The sequence below is a fragment of the Leucoraja erinacea genome, chromosome 23 (genome assembly GCF_028641065.1).
Source record: "Leucoraja erinacea ecotype New England chromosome 23, Leri_hhj_1, whole genome shotgun sequence".
In the NCBI taxonomy this organism is placed as follows: Eukaryota; Metazoa; Chordata; class Chondrichthyes; order Rajiformes; family Rajidae; genus Leucoraja; species Leucoraja erinaceus.
In genome coordinates this window covers 4,816,672-4,836,631 of record NC_073399.1, presented here as the reverse complement: position 1 = coordinate 4,836,631, position 19,960 = coordinate 4,816,672, and the positions used below count along the sequence as shown (strand labels likewise).

At 42.8% G+C, this 19,960-nt stretch overlaps 1 protein-coding gene across 1 annotated transcript in view; it reads left to right on the top strand.

Annotated features, from left to right (window-relative positions):
- Positions 1-19,960, top strand: part of LOC129708123 (zinc phosphodiesterase ELAC protein 2-like) — a 39,534-nt gene that overhangs the window by 4,238 nt on the left and 15,336 nt on the right. The window contains exons 4-15 of the mRNA XM_055653687.1: positions 1,010-1,074; positions 3,241-3,298; positions 3,384-3,452; positions 5,607-5,726; positions 7,013-7,068; positions 8,994-9,052; positions 9,628-9,700; positions 12,495-12,607; positions 14,582-14,680; positions 15,764-15,902; positions 16,378-16,463; positions 17,761-17,882. Of these exons, the coding sequence (XP_055509662.1) occupies positions 1,010-1,074; positions 3,241-3,298; positions 3,384-3,452; positions 5,607-5,726; positions 7,013-7,068; positions 8,994-9,052; positions 9,628-9,700; positions 12,495-12,607; positions 14,582-14,680; positions 15,764-15,902; positions 16,378-16,463; positions 17,761-17,882 (1,059 nt within the window). The remainder of the gene's footprint in view (positions 1-1,009; positions 1,075-3,240; positions 3,299-3,383; positions 3,453-5,606; positions 5,727-7,012; positions 7,069-8,993; positions 9,053-9,627; positions 9,701-12,494; positions 12,608-14,581; positions 14,681-15,763; positions 15,903-16,377; positions 16,464-17,760; positions 17,883-19,960) is intronic.

The following is a 19,960-nucleotide window of genomic DNA, read 5'->3' as shown; positions in this document are numbered from 1 at the left end:
AGGAACTTGGATGTTCTGTAAGGATTCATTTTGAATTTGAGTGGCAAGTTTATTTTTTTTGGAAGGGAAGGGATTTACGAATTTTGATTTCTAGCAACTGTGCCTGGATGACTTTGACACGAGGATTGAGGAAATGTTTCAGAGAGCTGAATTGTTTGTGCTAAATTACTTCAGGGTCAGGCCCTCTTGTGTGCCGATCCAGAGGAGTACAATGGAAATGTATAGAAACATAGAAAATAACTGCGGGAGTAGGCCCTTTGAGCCAGCACTGCCATTCAATGTGATCATGACTGATCATCCAAAATCAGTACCCTGCTCTCCACATAATCCCTTGATTCCATTAGCCATGAGTCTCCTGTGCTGAAACAGTGGGGTCAGATGGCTGTGTGGGTGGGGACTTCAGTGTCTTGTTCGTTACTTGTGTGTATCATTTTTATACCCATGATTAGGAGAGAAAGCAGGTACAGGATACTGAGTTGGATGATCAGCCATGATCATATTGAATGGCGGTGCAGGCTCGAAGGGCCGAATGGCCTACTCCTGCACCTATTTTCTATGTTTCTATGTTTCTATGATGGTGCAGCGGTAGAGCTACCTGTCGCCTTACAGCGCCGGAGACCTGGGCTTGATCCTGACTATGGGTGCTTGTCTGTATGGAGTTTGTACGTTCTCCCCGTGACCTGCGTGGGTTTTTTCCAAGATCTTCGGTTTTCGCCCACACTACAAAGACGTGCAGGTTTGTAGGTTAATTGACTTGCTGTAAATGTAAAATTATTCCTCGTGTTGGCGCGGACTCGGTGGGCCGATGGGCCTATTTCCGTGCTGTATCTCTAAAAAAAAAACTTTAAAAAAGCCATTCTGAGTTGGCCTGAGTGGGATTGATTGCAACTAAGTAATTTGCTTGGCTTCTTAAGTTGGTGTGGATCAGGGAACAGACAAAATCAGTTGGCATCCTTCGCTTCAACTACCGCAAGGACTAATGCCGTCTTTTTAAACATGTTTTCTCCAGGTTTGATTTTGACATTGAAGGACACCGGGGTTCCCAAATGTGTCTTTTCCGGACCACCACAATTTGTGAGTAGCAAGTGGATTATTGGGTTGTGAGCAAATTAGGCAGTGGGACATTAGCCCCAGTATGCACTTCATTTTTAGCTGGCAGTCGTATCAGAGAGGATACAAACATGGGTTGTTGGCCATTTAACATGTTAATCTGCTCTTCAATTGAAGACTTGGAATTATTCAAGGTGGTGTTGGATATGGTTACTCTTTGGTATCTTAACTGACTATAGGCTTTACTAGTTGCTTCTTGTTCTGAAGGCTGAACAGACTTGGCATATGGTGTTATTGATTGAATTGAATTGGATACATTTTATTAGCCAAGTTATGTATACATACAAGGAATTTGCCTTGGTGCTTTGCTCACAAGTAACAACACCATATACAGTAGTAGCCAATTAAAAATAAAACATTAAATGTTGATGGTACACAAAATTGCTGGAGAAACTCAGCGGGTGCAGCAGCATCTATGGAGCGAAGGAAATAGGCGACGTTTCGGGCCGAAACCCTTCCTCAGACCCTGTAAATGTTGGTGGCTGAGCCAAACCAGACCATGATGGAGAAAGTGAGGATAGACTCTAGAATGGGAGTGTAAAACTGGACCATCATTGCCTGTGGCAGATTGTTTTTTCTCAGCTGCCGCAGGAAGTACATCCTCTGTTGGGACTTTTTGGCTGTGGAGTCGATGGTGGCCTCCCATTTAAGGTCCTTGGAGATGATGGTTCCAAGGAACTTAAATTACTCCACAGATGTGACTGGCGTTGTTGATGGTGAGTGGGGGGAGGGGAGGGGAGGGGAGCTCTACTAAAGTCTACAGTCAATTCCACTGTCTTAAGAGCATTGAGCACCAGGTTGTTGCGATGGCAGCAGGATGCCAGCTGAGTCACTTCCTGTCTGTAGGCAGATTCCTCCCCATCCTTGATCAGCCCAATCAGGGATGTGTCGTCCGCAAACTTGAGAAGCTTGACGGAGGTCTGAGTCGTTGGTGTAGAGAGAGTAAAGGGGAGGGGAGAGTACACAGCCTTGTGGTGCTCCTATGCTGAGGGTCAACGTGTCCAAGATGTGCTTTCCCAGCCTCACATGCTTCTTCCTGTCGGTCAGGAAGTTGATGATCCACTGACAGAGGGGTTCAGGCACAGTCAACTGGGAAAGTTTGGAGTGTAGTAGCTCTGGCACAACGGTGTTGAATGCAGAGCTAAAATCCACAAACAATCCTTGCATAGATCCCCTAGCGGGCTAGGTGCTGGAGGATGGAATGAAATCCACTGATCTAATGGCCCAATATGCAAATTGTTGGGGGTCCAGCAGGGGGTTTGTGATATTTTTCAGGTGGGCCAGCACAAGCCTTTCAAGAGTCGTCATGACTACAGAGGTCAGTGTGACAGGTCTGTAATCATTAAGACCAGTAATCCTTGTCTTTTTGGGTAAGGGAACAATAGTGGAGACTTTGAAGCAAGCAGGGACAGTGCAGGTTTGCAGGGACTGGTTGAATATGTCTGTGTAGACTGGTGTCAGTTGTTCGGCACAGAGCTTGAGATCCTGGATATTTCCGGCTTTCCGGGTGTGTGGAACGACCTGCCGGAGGAGGTAGTTGAGGCAGGTATTATCACAATGTTTAAGACACATTTAGACAGGTGCATGGATAGTACACAAAAATGCTGGAGAGACTCAGCGGGTGCAGCAGCATCTATGGAGCGAAGGAAATAGGCAACGTTTCGTTGGACGACTTTCAGACCAAATAAAACTGCATTTATTTATGTTTAAGAAAAAACTGCAGATGCTAGAAAATCGAAAGTAGACAAAAATGCTGGAGAGACTCAGCGGGTGCAGCAGCATCTATGGAGCGAAGGAAATAGGCAACGTTTCGTGCCGAAACGTTGCCTATTTCCTTCGCTCCATAGATGCTGCTGCGCCCGTTGAGATTCTTCAGCATTTTTGTCTACCTTCGATTTTCCAGCATCTGGAGTTCCTTCTCAAACAGGTACATGGATAGGGCATGTTTAGAGGGATTTGGGCCTAACACAGGCAGGTGAGACTAGTGTAGAGGGGAGATGTTGGCTGGTGTAGTCAAGTTGGGCCGAAGGGCCTGTTTCCACAATGTAACTCTATGTTCTACATTAGCTAAGTTAAAACTAATAACTGTAAATCAATTAATACCATTTTCCCTTTATTTCCCCTGGAAAGGAGCAATACTTGGCAGCGATAAGAACATTCTCTGGCTCGCTACAAGGAATAGATTTAGGTAGGACGCATGGATATAATGATTGCAGTACTGCTGCCTGTATGAATATTCAAGTACTTAACACATTCTCTCTCTGTCACTTCAGCTGTACGCCCTTACACAGAGCCACACTATGTTGATGATACTATGGCTGTGTATCAGGTGCCCATATTTGGTAAGCTATTTCTCCTGTTCCACTTCCAGCTGTATCTTGTGTTGCTTAACTTGGCCTCTTTTGAATAAGAAGAGATGGTTACTAGTAGCGATGGCCAAACTCAGCCAGTTGGCCACTGGTTAATCTAGATTAAGCCAGCCGAGAACAGCTTCAATTGTTGCCCCTCAGGGCAAATTGAATAGCGTTCTCTGTACTCGATCATAATTGAGATTCTATGCACCTTTCATTTCAAGGTCTGTGGGTTTAATTCATAGCATGTGCTTTTAAAAAAGAAATTAAGGGTGCCTGCATATTAAATATTTTTCCCACCTTTTCACCTATTTAAATGTTCAATTTGAAGGTTTTCTCACCTCAACAGCATCGAGGCGTGACTTGCTGCTAACATTAATTTTAAACCCTGATCAATTTATTTGGCTGTGGATGAGATACAGACTGGACATTAGAAACACAGCAGCTGATTGAGTCTTGATCTCCAGAAAATGTTTCACAAATGTCTTCCTGAAATTCTGTTCCCTAAACTCAAAACAAGAATGCTTCGGAGAAAATTATACTGGTAGACTCCACGTCAAGCTGTCTGATTAATTTAGCAATACACTCCAAGAATACAGTACCAAAATCTCTAGAAATGACCTTTTATTGATTGCAATGAATGTTTACAATGTTACCTTTTGTTTTGTGTTAAATGACCAAACTACAAAAGCGATATCTAAGTGAATGCACACAGCTCAGTTATCCAGGGTTGGGGAATCGACAGCGAGGAGATTTCGCTAAAGGTCACGACCCGAAACGTCACCCATTCCCTCTCTCCAGAGATGCTGCCTGTCCCGCTGAGTTACTCCAGCTCTTTGTGTCTATCTACGAGACCTAGAGGACATAGGTTTAAGATGAGGGGGAAAGATTTAATAGGAACCGGAGGGGCAATCTTTTCACACAGAGGGTGTGGAAGGAGCTACTGGAAGAAACAGTTTAAGCAAGATGGAGGCAAAGTGTTTGAGTAACTCAGTGGGACAGGCAGCATCTCTGGAGAGAAGAAGGGTCTCGACCCGAAACGTCACCCGTTCCTTCTCTCCAGAGTTGCCGCCTGTCCCGCTGAGTTACTCCAGCAATTTGTGTCTCTCTTAGGTTTAAACCAGCATCTGTAGTTCCTTCTTACACAAGTGATTTAGGCAAATGCCATCACGATATTTAAAGGACATTTGGATAGGAACATGGATACAACAGGTGGGACATTTCAAATGGAACGCAACACATTTTCCATTGTGGCAAAGCTGGCAGTGATGGATTCTGCAATGTTATTGCAAAGCCATCATTTGAGTAATCGTAACGTTTATTTGTATAGAAACTGCATTTGACTCATGTTTGTGGTGAATTAATTTGTGATGTCTTAGCTGCAGATTTTTTATTATGTAAAGTATTGACACCTTTGTCAATATGGAAAACATAAAGAGTTGTATGATTGCAATGACTTGTTTGTTGTGAATGTGTTCAATGCAATTTCTACCTGTTGGTCCAACCTGCCCGTATGGTTTGTATATTCTGCATTCATGGACGTTCAATAGAGGGGTGAAGGAGGACAGGGAAGACCACATCGTTGAGCAGACTATAGTGTCGCTGCCTCAGAGCTGTAGGGACCCGGGTTTGATCCTTTTCAATTCAATTCAATTCAATTCAACTTTAATGTCATCGCACAAATACAAGTGTCAGTACAACGAAATGCAGTTTTGCGTCAGTCCGTAGTAGTTGTACATAAAGAAAAACAAAAAAGATAGAAAGAGGGAAGATACAGAATAATCAGGAAATACAGAATGATTAAACAAAGGGGACGGAGGGACCAGAGAAATCTATCGTTGGGACTCCGAGTTCAGCAGTGTGATTGTGTTGTTGTAGAAGCTTTTCCTCATCCTACTAGTACGTGACCTGAGGCTCCTGTACCGCCTCCCTGATGGGAGGAGGGCAAACAGTCCATGGTTGGGGTGTGTGGGGTCTTTGATGATCTTCCGAGGCCCGTCTCAAACACCGTTTTCGGTGGAGGGCATCCATGGCAGGGAGCGGGGCACCGATGATGATCCTTAGCGTGGGTGCTGTAGTTTATTATGTCCACTTAGCAGCCAACAAATGCTCAAAGTGTGGACAACATCTATTCTTTAATTGCAGCCAAACTGGACTTCAAGAAATCCCCAGGGTCCCCTGGACAATCAAGTTCACCGAAATCTACAAAGCGGCAACGGAAAGATTCTGGGGATCACCTGCCGGAAAAGCAAAATGACAATCCAGGTACAACTTGCATACAATCTGTGCATGCATCAAACTCTCCACAGAATTGTGTGTTTTTTTTTTTTTCTAAAGCATCTTTGATAAGATTGGGAACGGAGTAATTAATTGTGTGGATGATTTGTGTGGTCCTTTAGGCAAAGTGCTCTTAGAATTACCATGTAACTAGTCATTTGTGATAACATTTGCCCAAATGATAGATGCTATTTTCCACTCCAGATGCTGCCCGACCTGCTGAGCAACTTCCTTCTTTATTTTAGTTTAGAATCTGTAAATTTAGCTTTTTTTTTTTTTTTTTTTAATCTTCTTAAAAACAATTGATATTTTGTTTTTCCAGAGCTGCTTTTTCTTAGCTAGTAAATGAACCTACGCAGAAAATGATGACTTCTGAGGGTCTTTGTGTCTCTGCGTTGCAATAACAAGTTCCAAATGAACCTAGATCTGGATCTAGATCTCAATCTAGATCTGGTGACAAGTTATCCGTCATGGTCACCAGCTACATTGGTGGACCCAGGAATGAGAGACCAATTACTGTTAGAAAGTGGGTTGGGAATAGATCAGAGTGAGGCAGTGGAACAGAGAAGGTCCTTTTGCAGAGAAAATGTGGCAGCAAGCCATGAGCCCAATTTATCTCGAATCCACCTTGTTTCGTTCAGAGATACAGATACAGCGTGGAAACAGGCCCTTTGGCCCACCGAGTCCGCGCCGACCAGCGATCCCTGCATATTAACATTATCCTACACACGCCAGGGACAATGTTTACATTTACCAAGCCAATTTACCTACTAACCTATGGAGGTTTGTAGGTAATAGAAACATAGAAATTAGGTGCAGGAGTAGGCCATTCGGCCCTTCGAGCCTGCACCGCCATTCAATATGATCATGGCTGATCATCCAACTCAGTATCCCGTACCTGCCTTCTCTCCATACCCCCTGATCCCTTTAGCCACAAGGGCCACATCTAACTCCCTCTTAAATATAGCCAATGAACTGGCCTCAACTACCCTCTGTGGCAGAGAGTTCCAGAGATTCACCACTCTCTGTGTGTGAAAAAAATATCTTTAGAGTGTGGGAGGAAAGGAAGATCTCGGGGAAACCCCACACGGTCACGGGGAGAACGTACAAACTCCGTGCAGTCGGGATCGAACCCGGGTGTGCGGTGTTGCAAGCGCTGTAAGGCAGCAACTCTATCGGACAACAGCACTGAGAAGCAGTTGTTTGGGAAGGAGATGTAATGACCTAGATTTCATTCTGAAATGTTTACGTTTAGTGTGTCTATTTTCTTCTAGAAAGAAGCCCAAAAAAATCAAGAGATCCTTCCCTGGTAGTGGCTTTTGTTTGCAAGGTAGGTGTTTTCTCCTTGGTTTGAACCAGGGATAATATCATTTGAAGTCACTGGAGTGGTTTTGGTGGACTTCTGGTGGACTATTGAATCATTCACTGATTCTGAGTGCACCGATTTAGTGGAGGAAGTTGATGATGCAGATCTGGCAAAGGAGTTTGTAATCAGGCAACAGAGATATAAGAAGGAGCTGCAGATGCTGGAAAATCGAAGGTACACAAAAATGCTGGAGAAAACTCAGCGGGTGCAGCAGCATCTATTGGAGCGAAGGAAATAGGCAACGTTTCAGGCCGAAACCCGGAAGGAAATAGGCAACGTTTCGGGCCGAAACCCGGAAGGAAATAGGCAACGTTTCGGGCCGAAACCCGGGAAATAGGCAACGTTTCGGGCCGAAACCCGGAAGGGTTTCGGCCTGAAACGTTGCCTATTTCCTTCGCTCCATAGATGCTGCTGCACCCGCTGAGTTTCTCCAGCATTTTTGTGTACCAACAGAGATTTAAGACTTCTTCCAATATAACAGAGGCAAAGATGTAGTGATTCTTTTTAACGTATACATGTGTAGCCATTTGGTGCTATCTGCAGCATGCCATCTGAACGAATTTGTGGAAGCATATTCAGTGTCACTTTCAAAAGGGAAGTGAATTGAAACTGGAAAAAGGAATAATTACCAGCGGCACAGTTGGTAGAGCGGCTGTGTCATGGCGCTAGAGACCTGGGTTCGATCCTGACCTCGGGTGCTGTATTTGCGGAGTGTGCACGTTCTTCCTGCGACCGTGTGGGTTTCTTCCAGATTTCTCCCATATCCTAAGACGTGGGTTTATGTGTTGGAGGACACAGAGTGCTGCAGTACCTCACCGGGTCAGGTGGCATGTCAGGAGAATATCGATAGGTGACATGTCAGATTGGGACCCTTCTTCAGACTTCACATCTGAAGGTATCTGAAGAAGGGTCCCAACCCAAAACATTGCTATCTTTGTTCTGAGATGCCTCCTGACCCGCTGAGATACTCCAGCACTTCATTTGTAAACCAGCATCTGCAGTTCCTTGCTTCTACATTCCAGGCTAGGAGGTTAGAAACAGAGAAACATAGAAAATAGGTGCAGGAGTAGGCCATTCGGCCCTTCAAGCCTGCACCGCCATTCAATATGATCATGGCTGATCATCCAACTCGGTATCCCATCCCTGCCTTCTCTCCATACCCCCCGATCCCTTTAGCCACAAGGGCCACATCTAACTCCCTCTTAAATATAGCCAATGAACTGGCCTCAACTACCTTCTGTGGCAGAGAATTCCACAGATTCACCACTCTCTGTGTAAAAAATGATTTTCTCATCTCGGTCCTAAAAGACTCCCCTCTTAACCTTAAAATGACTGCTGTAATTTGTCCTAAATGTGTAGGGAGTGGCTGAGAAAGTGGGATAGCATAGAATTCCTAACTCACTGTATGTCATTGCCACTTGCAGGCGGAGCACCAAGGCAAATTCCTTGTATGTGAATACTTGGCCAATAAACTTATTCATTCGTGCATTCATTCATTCATTCAATTAGTGTGAAGGAGTGATCAACAGTTGGCGTGGACTTGATGAGCTTCATGCTTTCAATCAGCCAGAGCTGTGGGGTAGGAGGAGAGGAATAACATTATTGGATGTCTCTTTCACAGAGCCAGCACTGACAAAGTGGGTCAAATCTACTGAACCATTCACTGATTCTGAGTGCACCGATTTAGGGCTCCGATCATAGGGAACAGAAAGGGCCTTTGATTATTACAGGTGTCAGAGGTTTTGGGGAGAAGGCAGGTGAATGGGCTTAGGAGGGAGAGATAGATCAGCCATGATTGAATGTCAGAGGAGACTTGATGGCCTACTTCTACTCCTATCACTTATGAGCTTATGAACTTTACTCAGTCTTGATACTCTGTTCATTTGCAGCTTCACCCTAAGAAAGGAAATTTCCTTGTTATGAAGGCAAAGGAGCTTGGTCTTCCAGTGTAAGTAGTAAGGATTTCATCTTTTGTACCTTTAATTCTTTCACCTCTGAAATGCCGACAGCACAAATTTGTATTCATAACAATATTAAATTGTAATTGTAATTAATTAATTACCCAAGTATGTAAATACTTCCAAAGAACTCGATTTGTCAGACAGTCATACCAAAAAAACACATTAAGGAGACATTTAAAACACACCTGAGCAATTACAAACACATGTGTCCCAAACATTGTGGTGCCCTGAAATGGGGGGATTATGTATAAACACAGCTGTAATTTCTACATGGTGAAAGCAAAATGTATAAAAAATACCCTTTAATAAAATCTGACAATGTGCACTTTAACCACATGTCATTTTTTTCTATTACAAATCTCAAATTGTAGAGTACAGAGGCAAATAAATAAATGATGGGTCTTTATCACAAACATTGTGGAGGGCACTGTATGTACCTTGTCGCATTCAATGCTCTAATGTGACCACCTTTGATTTAAAATTCTGGTTTTATTTCCTTGTTTATTTACCATTTTATGGACTCATTTATTTGACAGCAATGTTTGCACTTTTCATGTTTCAGAGGCACCTCGGCCATTGGTCCCATTGTTGCTGCCTTGAAGGCAGGAAAGAGTGTTGTGTTTGAGGGGAAGGAGGTTTGTCAATATTATTCCTTAATGAACTTAAAATGTATACAATGGTATATGGACACACTGATCTGTTTTGTAGAAAATGCCCACTATGTTCTGTTGTGCTGAAGCAAAGCAAGAATTTCATTGTCCTATCAGGGACACATGACAATAAACTCACTTGAAATTGAACTATTGAATCTCTACCAAATTTAATGGTACTAGTGAAGATTATTTGCTTGTACAGGGGACAGCGCTGTTCAACAGTTCGGCAAGTTTAAGAACAGACACGAGGCCAGCAACATGGAAGAATTGTGCTGCTTCTGATAAGCATTGCTTTGGACTATGTTTACTATTACTGCACCAGCAAAACCACTTAAATTGCAAATGACTTGTTTTTCGATTATGTTGAACTTTGTGCTAAGGGAGAGTCTGGGAGCAAGTTGAATGGTTCAATTAATTCATTGGAATTAGTTTGCTTGGGGTCTGAGGTGTTGGCATCATTCATTTTTAATCCATAAGTAGATGTGAGTACAAATTAGCAGCCCCCTCGGGTTCTTTGTTAAACTTGGCAGAAGCTGGAGGTTCAAACATGTTTTGGATGGATCTGTCTCTTGGGGAGGGTGGATGGCAAGCTGCCAGTTTTGGAGGTGTGGTGGGTGTAGGAAGGGGTGGTGTGCTGATGTTACCCATCTAAAGCACTTCATCAAATCTCCCTCGCCCTACAAGTCGGTAAAATTAATTCAATTTTGTTTTGATGAAGAAATTTCTTTGAATTTCAAGCACAGTGTGTGGGAATACTGCAGTTGTATTGTAGCCAATAGTTTCTTTAAAAATGTTAAAATAACCACCCTCTTTTATTAAACATGTTCTTTGCCATATACTCTGACCATTTCCTGCCATTTACAAACATTAATGCCCATACACACTCTTGCAATTTAGCATATATTTTCTTCCTTCATTCTTTCTGCCAAGTGGGTCCTTCCTCCTTAAGGTGACTTCCTTTTTTCCAAAAATCTTTCGAGCCCAAACTCTCGCCTTTTCCAGTCAGTAGACTCCACGTCATTTTATGTTTCTGGTATCTTAAAGTTTCACGGGTACCTGCCGTTAGCGCCACGAGTCGCTAAGTTGCGTTCACGAGTTCCGACGTTCCCGCCACGTTAATTGTACGCAGTTACCACGAGTTAAATTTGTTTTAAACTCGGGGTACCTCGTGGGTCAACTCAAACGCTCATTTAACGCCTAATATCTCTTGCCTATGTCAGTGTCATGTCACTTGGCTGTTATTTTTTCAGACTGTTTTCTTCCAATCTATTGTTTTCTTCCCCACTGCTTTTTTCATCCATTGAGTTGTTTTTTTTGCAAGTGCAAATCCATTTCACGAATCTATATCAAAACCACTGCTTTGAACAGATGCCTCAAAGAACACTTCATCCTGCGGTCTGGAAAGCTATGACTCACTAAATTCTCTGCTTTCTGAATGGAAATTCAACTTATTCTCAGAACTGACCTTAGCATGGACATTCAATGTGCTAGCTGGCCTTTCATGTGAGAATTTTGTCAAATGCCTTCTGAAAATCCACACCCAACCTGCATTCCCTTCACAAACCTTCTTTGCTACCTCGTCAAAAAGTTCAACTGTTTGTCAAATTGTGTTTAACCAAAAATCTATGATGATAGTGTTTCATTAACATCTCACGGAGCCTTTTCAAATGTTCATAAGTGATAATAGGAGCAGAATTAGGCCATCTGTCCCATCAAGTTTACTCTGCCATTCAATCATGGCTGATCTAACTCTCCCCCTCAACCCCATTCTCCTGCCTTCTCCCCATAACCCCTCACACCCGCACTAATCAAGATTCTATCTATCTCTGCCTTAAAAAATATCCACTGACTTGGCCCCCACAGCCTTCTGTGGCAAAGAATTCCACAGATTCACCACGCTCCCTGATTATTCCCTGGTTATTGTTCCTGAGAACATCCCCATTTTTTTGCATGTTATCCAAATAAAAATCTTTCACAGCTGTGTTCTGTCGCTTGGCAAAGCTGGGATCAATGCACATTTAAACTCTTGGTCGGCCTTCACTTGACCCTTTTCCGATCCTACTTCATTGGGATGTGGTGAATAGTCATTGGAGCTGTTGCATATAACATATAACCATATAACAATTACAGCACGGAAACAGGCCATCTCGGCCCTACAAGTCTGTGCCGAACAACTTTTTTCCCTTAGTCCCACCTGCCTGCACTCATACCATAACCCTCCATTCCCCTCTCATCCATATGCCTATCCAATTTATTTTTAAATGACACCAACAAACCTGCCTCCACCACTTCCACTGGAAGCTCATTCCACACTGCTACCACTCTCTTGAGTAAAGAAGTTCCCCCTCATGTTACCCCTAAACTTCTGTCCCTTAATTCTGAAGTCATGTCCTCTTGTTTGAATCTTCCCTATTCTCAAAGGGTAAAGCTTGTTCACATCAACTCTGTCTATCCCCTCATCATTTTAAAGACCTCCATCAAGTCCCCCCTTAACCTTCTGCGCTCCAGAGAATAAAGACCTAACTTATTCAACCTTTCTCTGTAACTTAGTTGTTGAAACCCAGGCAACATTCTAGCAAATCTCCTCTGTACTCTCTCTATTTTGTTGATATCCTTCCTATAATTGGACGACCAAAATGGTACACCATACTCCAGAATTGGTCTCGCCAATGCCTTGTACAATTTTAACATTACATCCCAGCTTCTATATTCAATGCTGAGTAGATGCAAGGTAATGCCGTTGCTTGCACACCTGAGCTATCCATATGTTTTGCAGATCAGACCGGAAGAAGTGTGCACGCCTGCTGATCCGGGGCCCACTTTCCTTGTATTGGAATGTCCCAGTCGGGAGTTTATCCAACCCGTGTGTGAGAACGAACAGCTCCAAAAGTTAGTTACTCATTATCTTCTAAACATTTGTCAATAAATAGCTTGCTCGGTGGAGAATATAGAACTGATGCATTACTTGTTGGATGTTCTCTGATGAAAGCGTTGAGGTTGTTAAACTCCACACTCAGTAAATGCCGTTAGACAGACTTGCGACTAGGAGGCCATTGAATCCATGTGCATCTCATGGCCCTGAAAGAACATTCGTGTTCAGTCTCAGGTAGGGTTGCCAACTTTCTCACTCCCAAATAAGGGACAAAAAGTCAAAATAAGGGACATTAATTCCTGACGGCAGTTCGTTGACCGACTATAAAAGATTTTGAGGAAACGGAAACTGGCTTTAAAGAAGAAGGGCTCAGACTCTTCATCATTCAAGCATGAATGGGCCAGTTCCATGGCTTGACAGTCTGATTAAGTCTTTCTTCTATGATTAATGATGTACACCGTTTATAATCATGTAGGAACAATTGGAAATCACATAGCTAGTGACAATCATGCTAAGCACATGAATGTAACTACACATGCCACGGGACGTGTTCATGTCATAATTCCATAATGTATGGATGTGTGCATGCACAGAACCTCATCACAGTTAGCAACTGAATTTCTATTAAACTGCGTAAATAGAGCACAAAAATATTGTAAAAACGTATAGAATTTTTTAATCAGTTTTAGTATTTTAATAATTTAAAAGGGGTTATTTCACACAATACTGTTATTTTCCCTAATCCCATGGCCTTCCACTTTCTTAAAGTCTCCTTCATGTCAATTATTCAAATGGCTTCCAAAAGTCCATAGATATATAATTTATTGTGCTACTTTGATCAGTTCTCCCTGTGATTTACCAATTCAGTGAAGTTAGTTGGTTGTAAGAAATCCATTCTGGCTGACATTGATTATCCCACGCCTTTCCAAGTGTTTTATCCCTGTAATTTGCTCTTTAATGTCGCCCTCTTTCTTTAGTGTGAATAAATATCAGCAAACTTCTATTTCTCAAGCATGTGAGCCACATGCAAAGAGAACTAAAAGAATGCAATAAATCCTGTTTCTTCCATTGTATCTATGTTGCTGAAATATTGATTCCAAAACATGGCTTACCAACTTGCATGGCTTACAAACGTTATTGAACAGGACAGTACAGGAGCAGGTTGTATGTAACTGGGCCCACGGCTTACAATGGCCTATTTCCTTCATCATCATTACTTTTTTGCATATCATTCATTCACATTTCTGCTATATCTCCCTATATCACCATCTATATCTCTCGTTTCCCTTTCCCCTTAGACTGAAGAAGGGTCTTAACCCGAAACGTCACCTATTCCTTTTCTTCAGGGATGCTGTCTGAACCACTGAGTTACTCCAGCTTTTTGTGTCTATCTTGCGTTTCAACCAGTATCCGCAGTTCCTTCCAACACAGGAACAGGCCCTTCAGCCCACTATGTCCGTGCTAAACATGATGCCATGTTAAACTCATCTCTGCCTGCATTTGATCCATAATCCCTCCAATCCCTGCATATACAAATGCTTATCCAAAAGCCTCTTAAATACCACTATCAAACCTGCCTCTACCACCACCCCCCCCCCCCCCATGGCAGCACATTCCAGAAACCCACCACTCTCTGTGCTAATAGTCACTATCCATCACAGACTAGTTTGTAACTGATCTCTCCTACTGTAGAATACATCCATCATGGACAAATGCATTATTTTTCTGGTGTTTGGCCTGGGGTGCTTCCTTCCTCAATCAATGGAGATTAGAAAAGTTGTACCAAGTTTTGCCATGGGGTTTGCTTGACGGCTTGATCACCTCCCTTGTAAGAATTGGCTGGCATTTGGAAAGTACCACTTGATGTGTCTTCAAAATGGTATGCGGTTTTACTCCAACTGTGCACTGCTTGGGCAAAGGACTTATAATTTAGTAAAACAACATTCTTTTCTCTTCCCTCCATTGATCTTATTACAATTTATTTATTCCAGGTATCTGGCTGGTGGGAGTGAAGGCCCCACTGCATTAGTGGTCCACATGGTGCCTGAGGCGGTTTTGGCAGACAATGTGTATAAGTCGTGGATGGCAAGGTGATTACATTTTTGTGAAGCCTGCTGTACGTACACACTTACAGTGCCATCGAGTTGCTGTATGGGGTTAAGGGACTAGTCATTACTCAACCAAGAAATAAATATCAACGCAAAAGTTGCCTTGGGGTTACTTGCAACACTGAGTTATTTATTTACTCCATTCCTCGTTATATTCTTCCCATTAATCGATGTTTGGAAATCTGGAACTGCAATGAGTCAATAATTCCTTGAAATTTATTGTCCATATTGTACTCTGTGTTACTGTTCTGGGTCCCGTAATACAGAGCTCAGTTTATATTTTGTGTTTGTGAAATCTTCTGTTCAGCGTTGTAAGTATTTTAAATTTTAAAATAATTCAAGTGTGCACTCTTGCAATTGTTTCTGAAACGTTCCTGCTGTGATGTGTCCATGAAGCAGTCTGGTGGGCTTGGGAGTTTACTCCTGAAATGCTCAAAGGGGTTGTATTGTCAGCTTGGCTCAGTGAACAGTGCACTATGTTTTAAAGGGGTTGTTTTAGATTTAGAAAGAGTGCAGAAGAGGCTTCTGAGGATGCTGCCTGCATGTTGGCAAAAAGGAGAGGCTGGTCAAACTGATCGTTTTCAATGGAGCTGAGCGGAGACCTGATGGAAGCAGAAACAGTTATGATAGGATAGATGGTCAGAAACTTTTCTCTACGGCGGAAATGTCAAAGATAGTGCGTATAGCTTTATGGTCAAAGGGGAAAACTTTAGAGGAGAAATGTGGCCAAGACACTTCAACGCGCTACTAGGGGTGGTAGTGGAAGCAGATATGATAGTGGTATTTTAGCGGCTTTTAGAAGGACACATGGCTATGCAGGGAATGGAGGTAAATAGATCACACGCATGCAGAGGAGATTGGTTTAACTTGACCTTATTTTAAATGTGCTATGTTATTCTATGGAACTTGAGACTCTTTGTTCAAAAATCAGGAATGCAGTTTGAAATTGTTTCTGGAACTTGATGTATACCTACATGACCTCATCCCTATTGAAGTTTTAATTGTGAGTGTGCATGTTTCATTTCTTTGTTCATTTCAGCATCATGTTTTTTAACCTCACCACAGGTTTGGGCCGACCACAGAACACCTAATCCTCAATGAAAATAATCAAACCGTTCACAATCTGCGTAGCCATAAAATCCAGACGCAACTCAACCTTATTCATTCGGACATCTTCCCGCTATTGAAAACCTTTCAGACCAAGGTAGGTACATGATTCAAAGGTTTGGGTTTTGCATTAGTAATTCGGCTCTTGCCAACCTGGTCCATGGAGCTGACTGCAACTTTGAGAGCTCCATGTTTATAGTTGTCATGTTTGCTGCTTGCCCTCCACTGAGCTGCTGTGTTGGCCTCTCTCCACCATAATGTAGGCAAGTCACTGGAATGATTACAAAGTTAACATTGGACCGGTGTCCTCCGTCCAGTGTTGTCCAATCTTACTCCTGGACATTTGGTTTTGTAAAGTTTAATGGAATCAAATTACAGAAGTGTAACTGCGATTATATTGTTCTTCCAGCTTGGGTTATTAGGGGCTAATTATTAATTCATGGTTGTATTAACTGTTCACATTTATTTTTGCATGTGGTCTTTGTAAATTTCTAGTACCATTCTAGTTCATAATCGTTAAGCAGATTGTAAAGAATAATGCACGTGTGTGGCAAACTTCCTTTTGATTACAGGACGAGCCTGCCTCCCTCTCTGTGCCAATAGTTCGAGGACACTGTCTGCTAAAGTATCAACTACGGCCCAAATTTGAATGGCAAAGGTCAGTTCATGTAAGTTAGATATATTTACTGTGGTTGTTCACCAGAACTGATGGCATATAAACAGTCTGTGAAACCAAGGGAGCTGAGCACTTCCCATTTATACATTTGTTTGGGAACTTGTGACTCATCCTTCAATGGTGTTTTCATTCAGAAACTTCTGATTAGAACCTGAACCAAATCTAGAAGGCAAATGGCGAAATGAATAATTTGCAAAGGACAATTGCAATAGAATAATATAATTAAGGAGCAGCTGAAATGTGGGACTTGCTGCCTCGGGTGGTCTTAGCTGCCTCCATCCCCTATTTCAGGTCAAAGTAGCTGAGATCAAGTGAGTTAATGAACGAGTATAGGGGCTGTACAAGCATTGCCACCAGTCATGACTAGTTGCCTTAAATGGCCTGTTGTTGTGCTGTTCATTGTATGTTTGTCATTTTGGAGTAGCAGAGAACAGTGGAGTAACAGATAAACAGTTTACTCATCCACGTGTAGACTAGCCGACCATTTCACCAACACTTGCGCTCGCTCTCCGCCAAGGCCTGCTGGATCTCCCCGTCGCTAACCTTTTTAATTCCATTTCCCATTCCCGTACTGACCATTTTGTCCTGGGCCTCCTCCATTGCCAGAATGAGGCCACACACAAATTGAACCTCCCATTCATTCCCCTTGAGTAGCTTAGGACCCATTGCAATGAACATTGACCACCAACTTTAGGTCATTACAAAACCCTCTTTCCCTTGAAGAGAGTCCACATGACTGAAGAAGAGATGCTGGAGTTCTTAAAACACATAAAGGTAAATAATACTTGGGACCTGATCAAGTGTATCCTCGAACATCGTGGAAAGCAAGGGAAGTAATTGTGGGACTATTGGTCGAGATAGTTGCATCATCGATAGCCACGGGTGAGACTGGGGGAATGTGTGCCTCCATTTAAGTGGCTGCCATGAATGGGGAAGATAAGTGGAGGGAGGGTTCAAGTGCGCTCCTGTAATTCTGTCCAGATTAAAAGAGGTGGTAAACCACCAGTTACTGGAAAATCGGTGGTGGATCAGTATGTAAAATTCAAGGGGCATAAATAGCGGGGAATATTAACAGGAAATTGACTGTAAAAGCTTCTATGGATATGTGAAGAGGAAAAGATTAGGAGGAAAGGATTAGTGAAGACAAATGTAGGTCCCTTACAGTTAGAAACAGGTGCATTTATAATGGGGAACAAGGAAATGGCTGACTAGTTAAACAAATATTTCCCCTCCTGCATGACTGATTTTCAGCTGCATTTTCTCCACTTTGTTCAAGCAGGGATGCTGTGGTTGAAGTTGACACAAAGGAATTTATTAATGAGGCAATGGAAATCCCAGGCTTCATGGCACAGGTTGAAGAGTGCAAGCGAGTATTAGCTGCAAACCCTGCTCTTCCATCAGGTAAATCATTGCAAATGTTGGATTATTAAATTTGAAAAGGAAGTCTCTGTTTAGAAACATTCCTCCCTGGTTCTATTAATCTGCCGTGCTGGTTTTTTTCCCCTGGGGTGTACCTGGACTGGGTTGAAATAATTAAATGCATGGCTACCTTAACTGCTCCAGTGGTTCCCCACCTTCAGATTACATTAACTTGCTTTGTGGCTAGTCTGTTTATTCCTGATCTTCTGGGATGGCAAATGCAGTCATTAAACAATATCACCGAGCGCCACTTTCACAAGAGTGAGCAGAGATTTCCCAGGTGCTTTGGGAACTCCTGTCTGGGAAGTACTGTGGTCTGGTTCCTTCATCGTTCAATAGTAAGTTGTTCCTCGGGGAACTTGTATGTTTAGGCAGGAGAAGGCTATTATTTAAACACCGGCAGTGAGCGCACTTTATTCTGGCATTTCTGTTAACCAGTTTGCATCGATGCTGTAACACCGCTATACAATGTGACACAATGGTAGAGTTGCTGCCTTACAGCTCCAGACACCTGGCTTCCATCCCGACCACGGGTGCTGTCTTTACGGAGTTTGCACGTTCTCCCCGTGATCTCGCACGCTCCAAAGACGCGCAGGTTTGTAGGTAAATTGGCTTGGTATAAGTGCAAAATTGTCCCTAATGTGTATAGGTAGTGTCACTGGTCGATGCGGATTCGGTGGGCTGAAGGGCCTGTTCCCGAGCTGTGAACTAAAAAAAAATCAAATATTAAACAACTAAAGCAGATGGGCTAATAATTAGTCTTTACATATATTCATTAAAAAATACTGAACCAGCTGAGTCCAGTATTTCTTTAATATCATTTTCACTGAGTACTCGCATACACAGAGGAAACGAAAAAACGCTGCTTGATCAGTTTCCATTCAGTGTATAAATAAAAAAAGGATAAATACATAGAGCTTTAAAAACAAATTAAAATTACCGTGTTTACAACAGAAAGTAGGCCTAAAATTAACAATATGATAAAAACAGACATTCTGATCGACAGTGGCTTTACAGTGGCTTTACTTTGACAGGTGCCTAACTGTCAAAGTATGGGCGGGGTTGGATGTGTTGGTGAGCGATATTTTGGGAGGGGGACAAAGTCCGTTAATCAGTCTTATTGCCTCTGCGTCATGCTCTGGGTCAATGCATTTCACCATATTCATTGCCTTGCATCACTGCCCTTTTCTCCTTTCATGACAATAGGTGTAGGAGTAGTCCATTCGGCCCTTCGAGCCAGCACCGCCATTCATTGTGATCATGGCTGATCATTCCCAATCAGTACCCCGTTCCTGCCTTTTCCCCATATTCCCTGACTCCGCTATTTATAAGAGCCCTATCTAGCTCTCTCTTGAAAGCATCCAGAGAACCTGCCTCCACTGCCCTCTGAGGCAGAGAATTCCACACAGCCACAACTCTCTGTAAGAAAAAGTGTTTCCTCGTCTCCGTTCTAAATGGCTTACCCCTTGTTCTTAAACTGTGGTCCCTGGTTCTGGACGCCCCCAACATCGGGAATATGTTTCCTGCCTCCAGTGTGTCCAAACCCTTAATAATCTTATATGACCTTTTGTTTTCCACCTCATCTCTGACGTTCTTCCCTCCTCTATCCCAAATGCAGTGCCTGCTAATCCTCGTTACCTTTTTGACTTTTTCCCATTTTGATGAAGTGTCATGCAACTGAAACATGAACTTTCTCCAAAGATGTTCCCAGATCGTGCACCCACTGCTGAGCTTTTTCTGTTTTTATTTAAGATAAGGGTGGTACAGCTGTAGGCTTGAGTCCTGATCTCCTGTCTGTGAGAAGTTTGCACAATCTCTCTGTGACACTATGGGTTTCTCTCTGGGGAAAGTGGTCAATATAATCAAAAACTTGTTCCACCTCGGCCGTTCCTTCTTCTCCCTGTTCTCGTTCAGCAGAAGATTCTGACGCTTGAAAGTGCTCACAACCAGACTCAGGAACAGCTTCTTCCCCTCTATTATTGGGCTTCTGAACAGTCCTACCAGGATACTGTTCGATTCATCTCGTCCCACAGCCTTAGAATAAAGGGGAGGTCATTTAA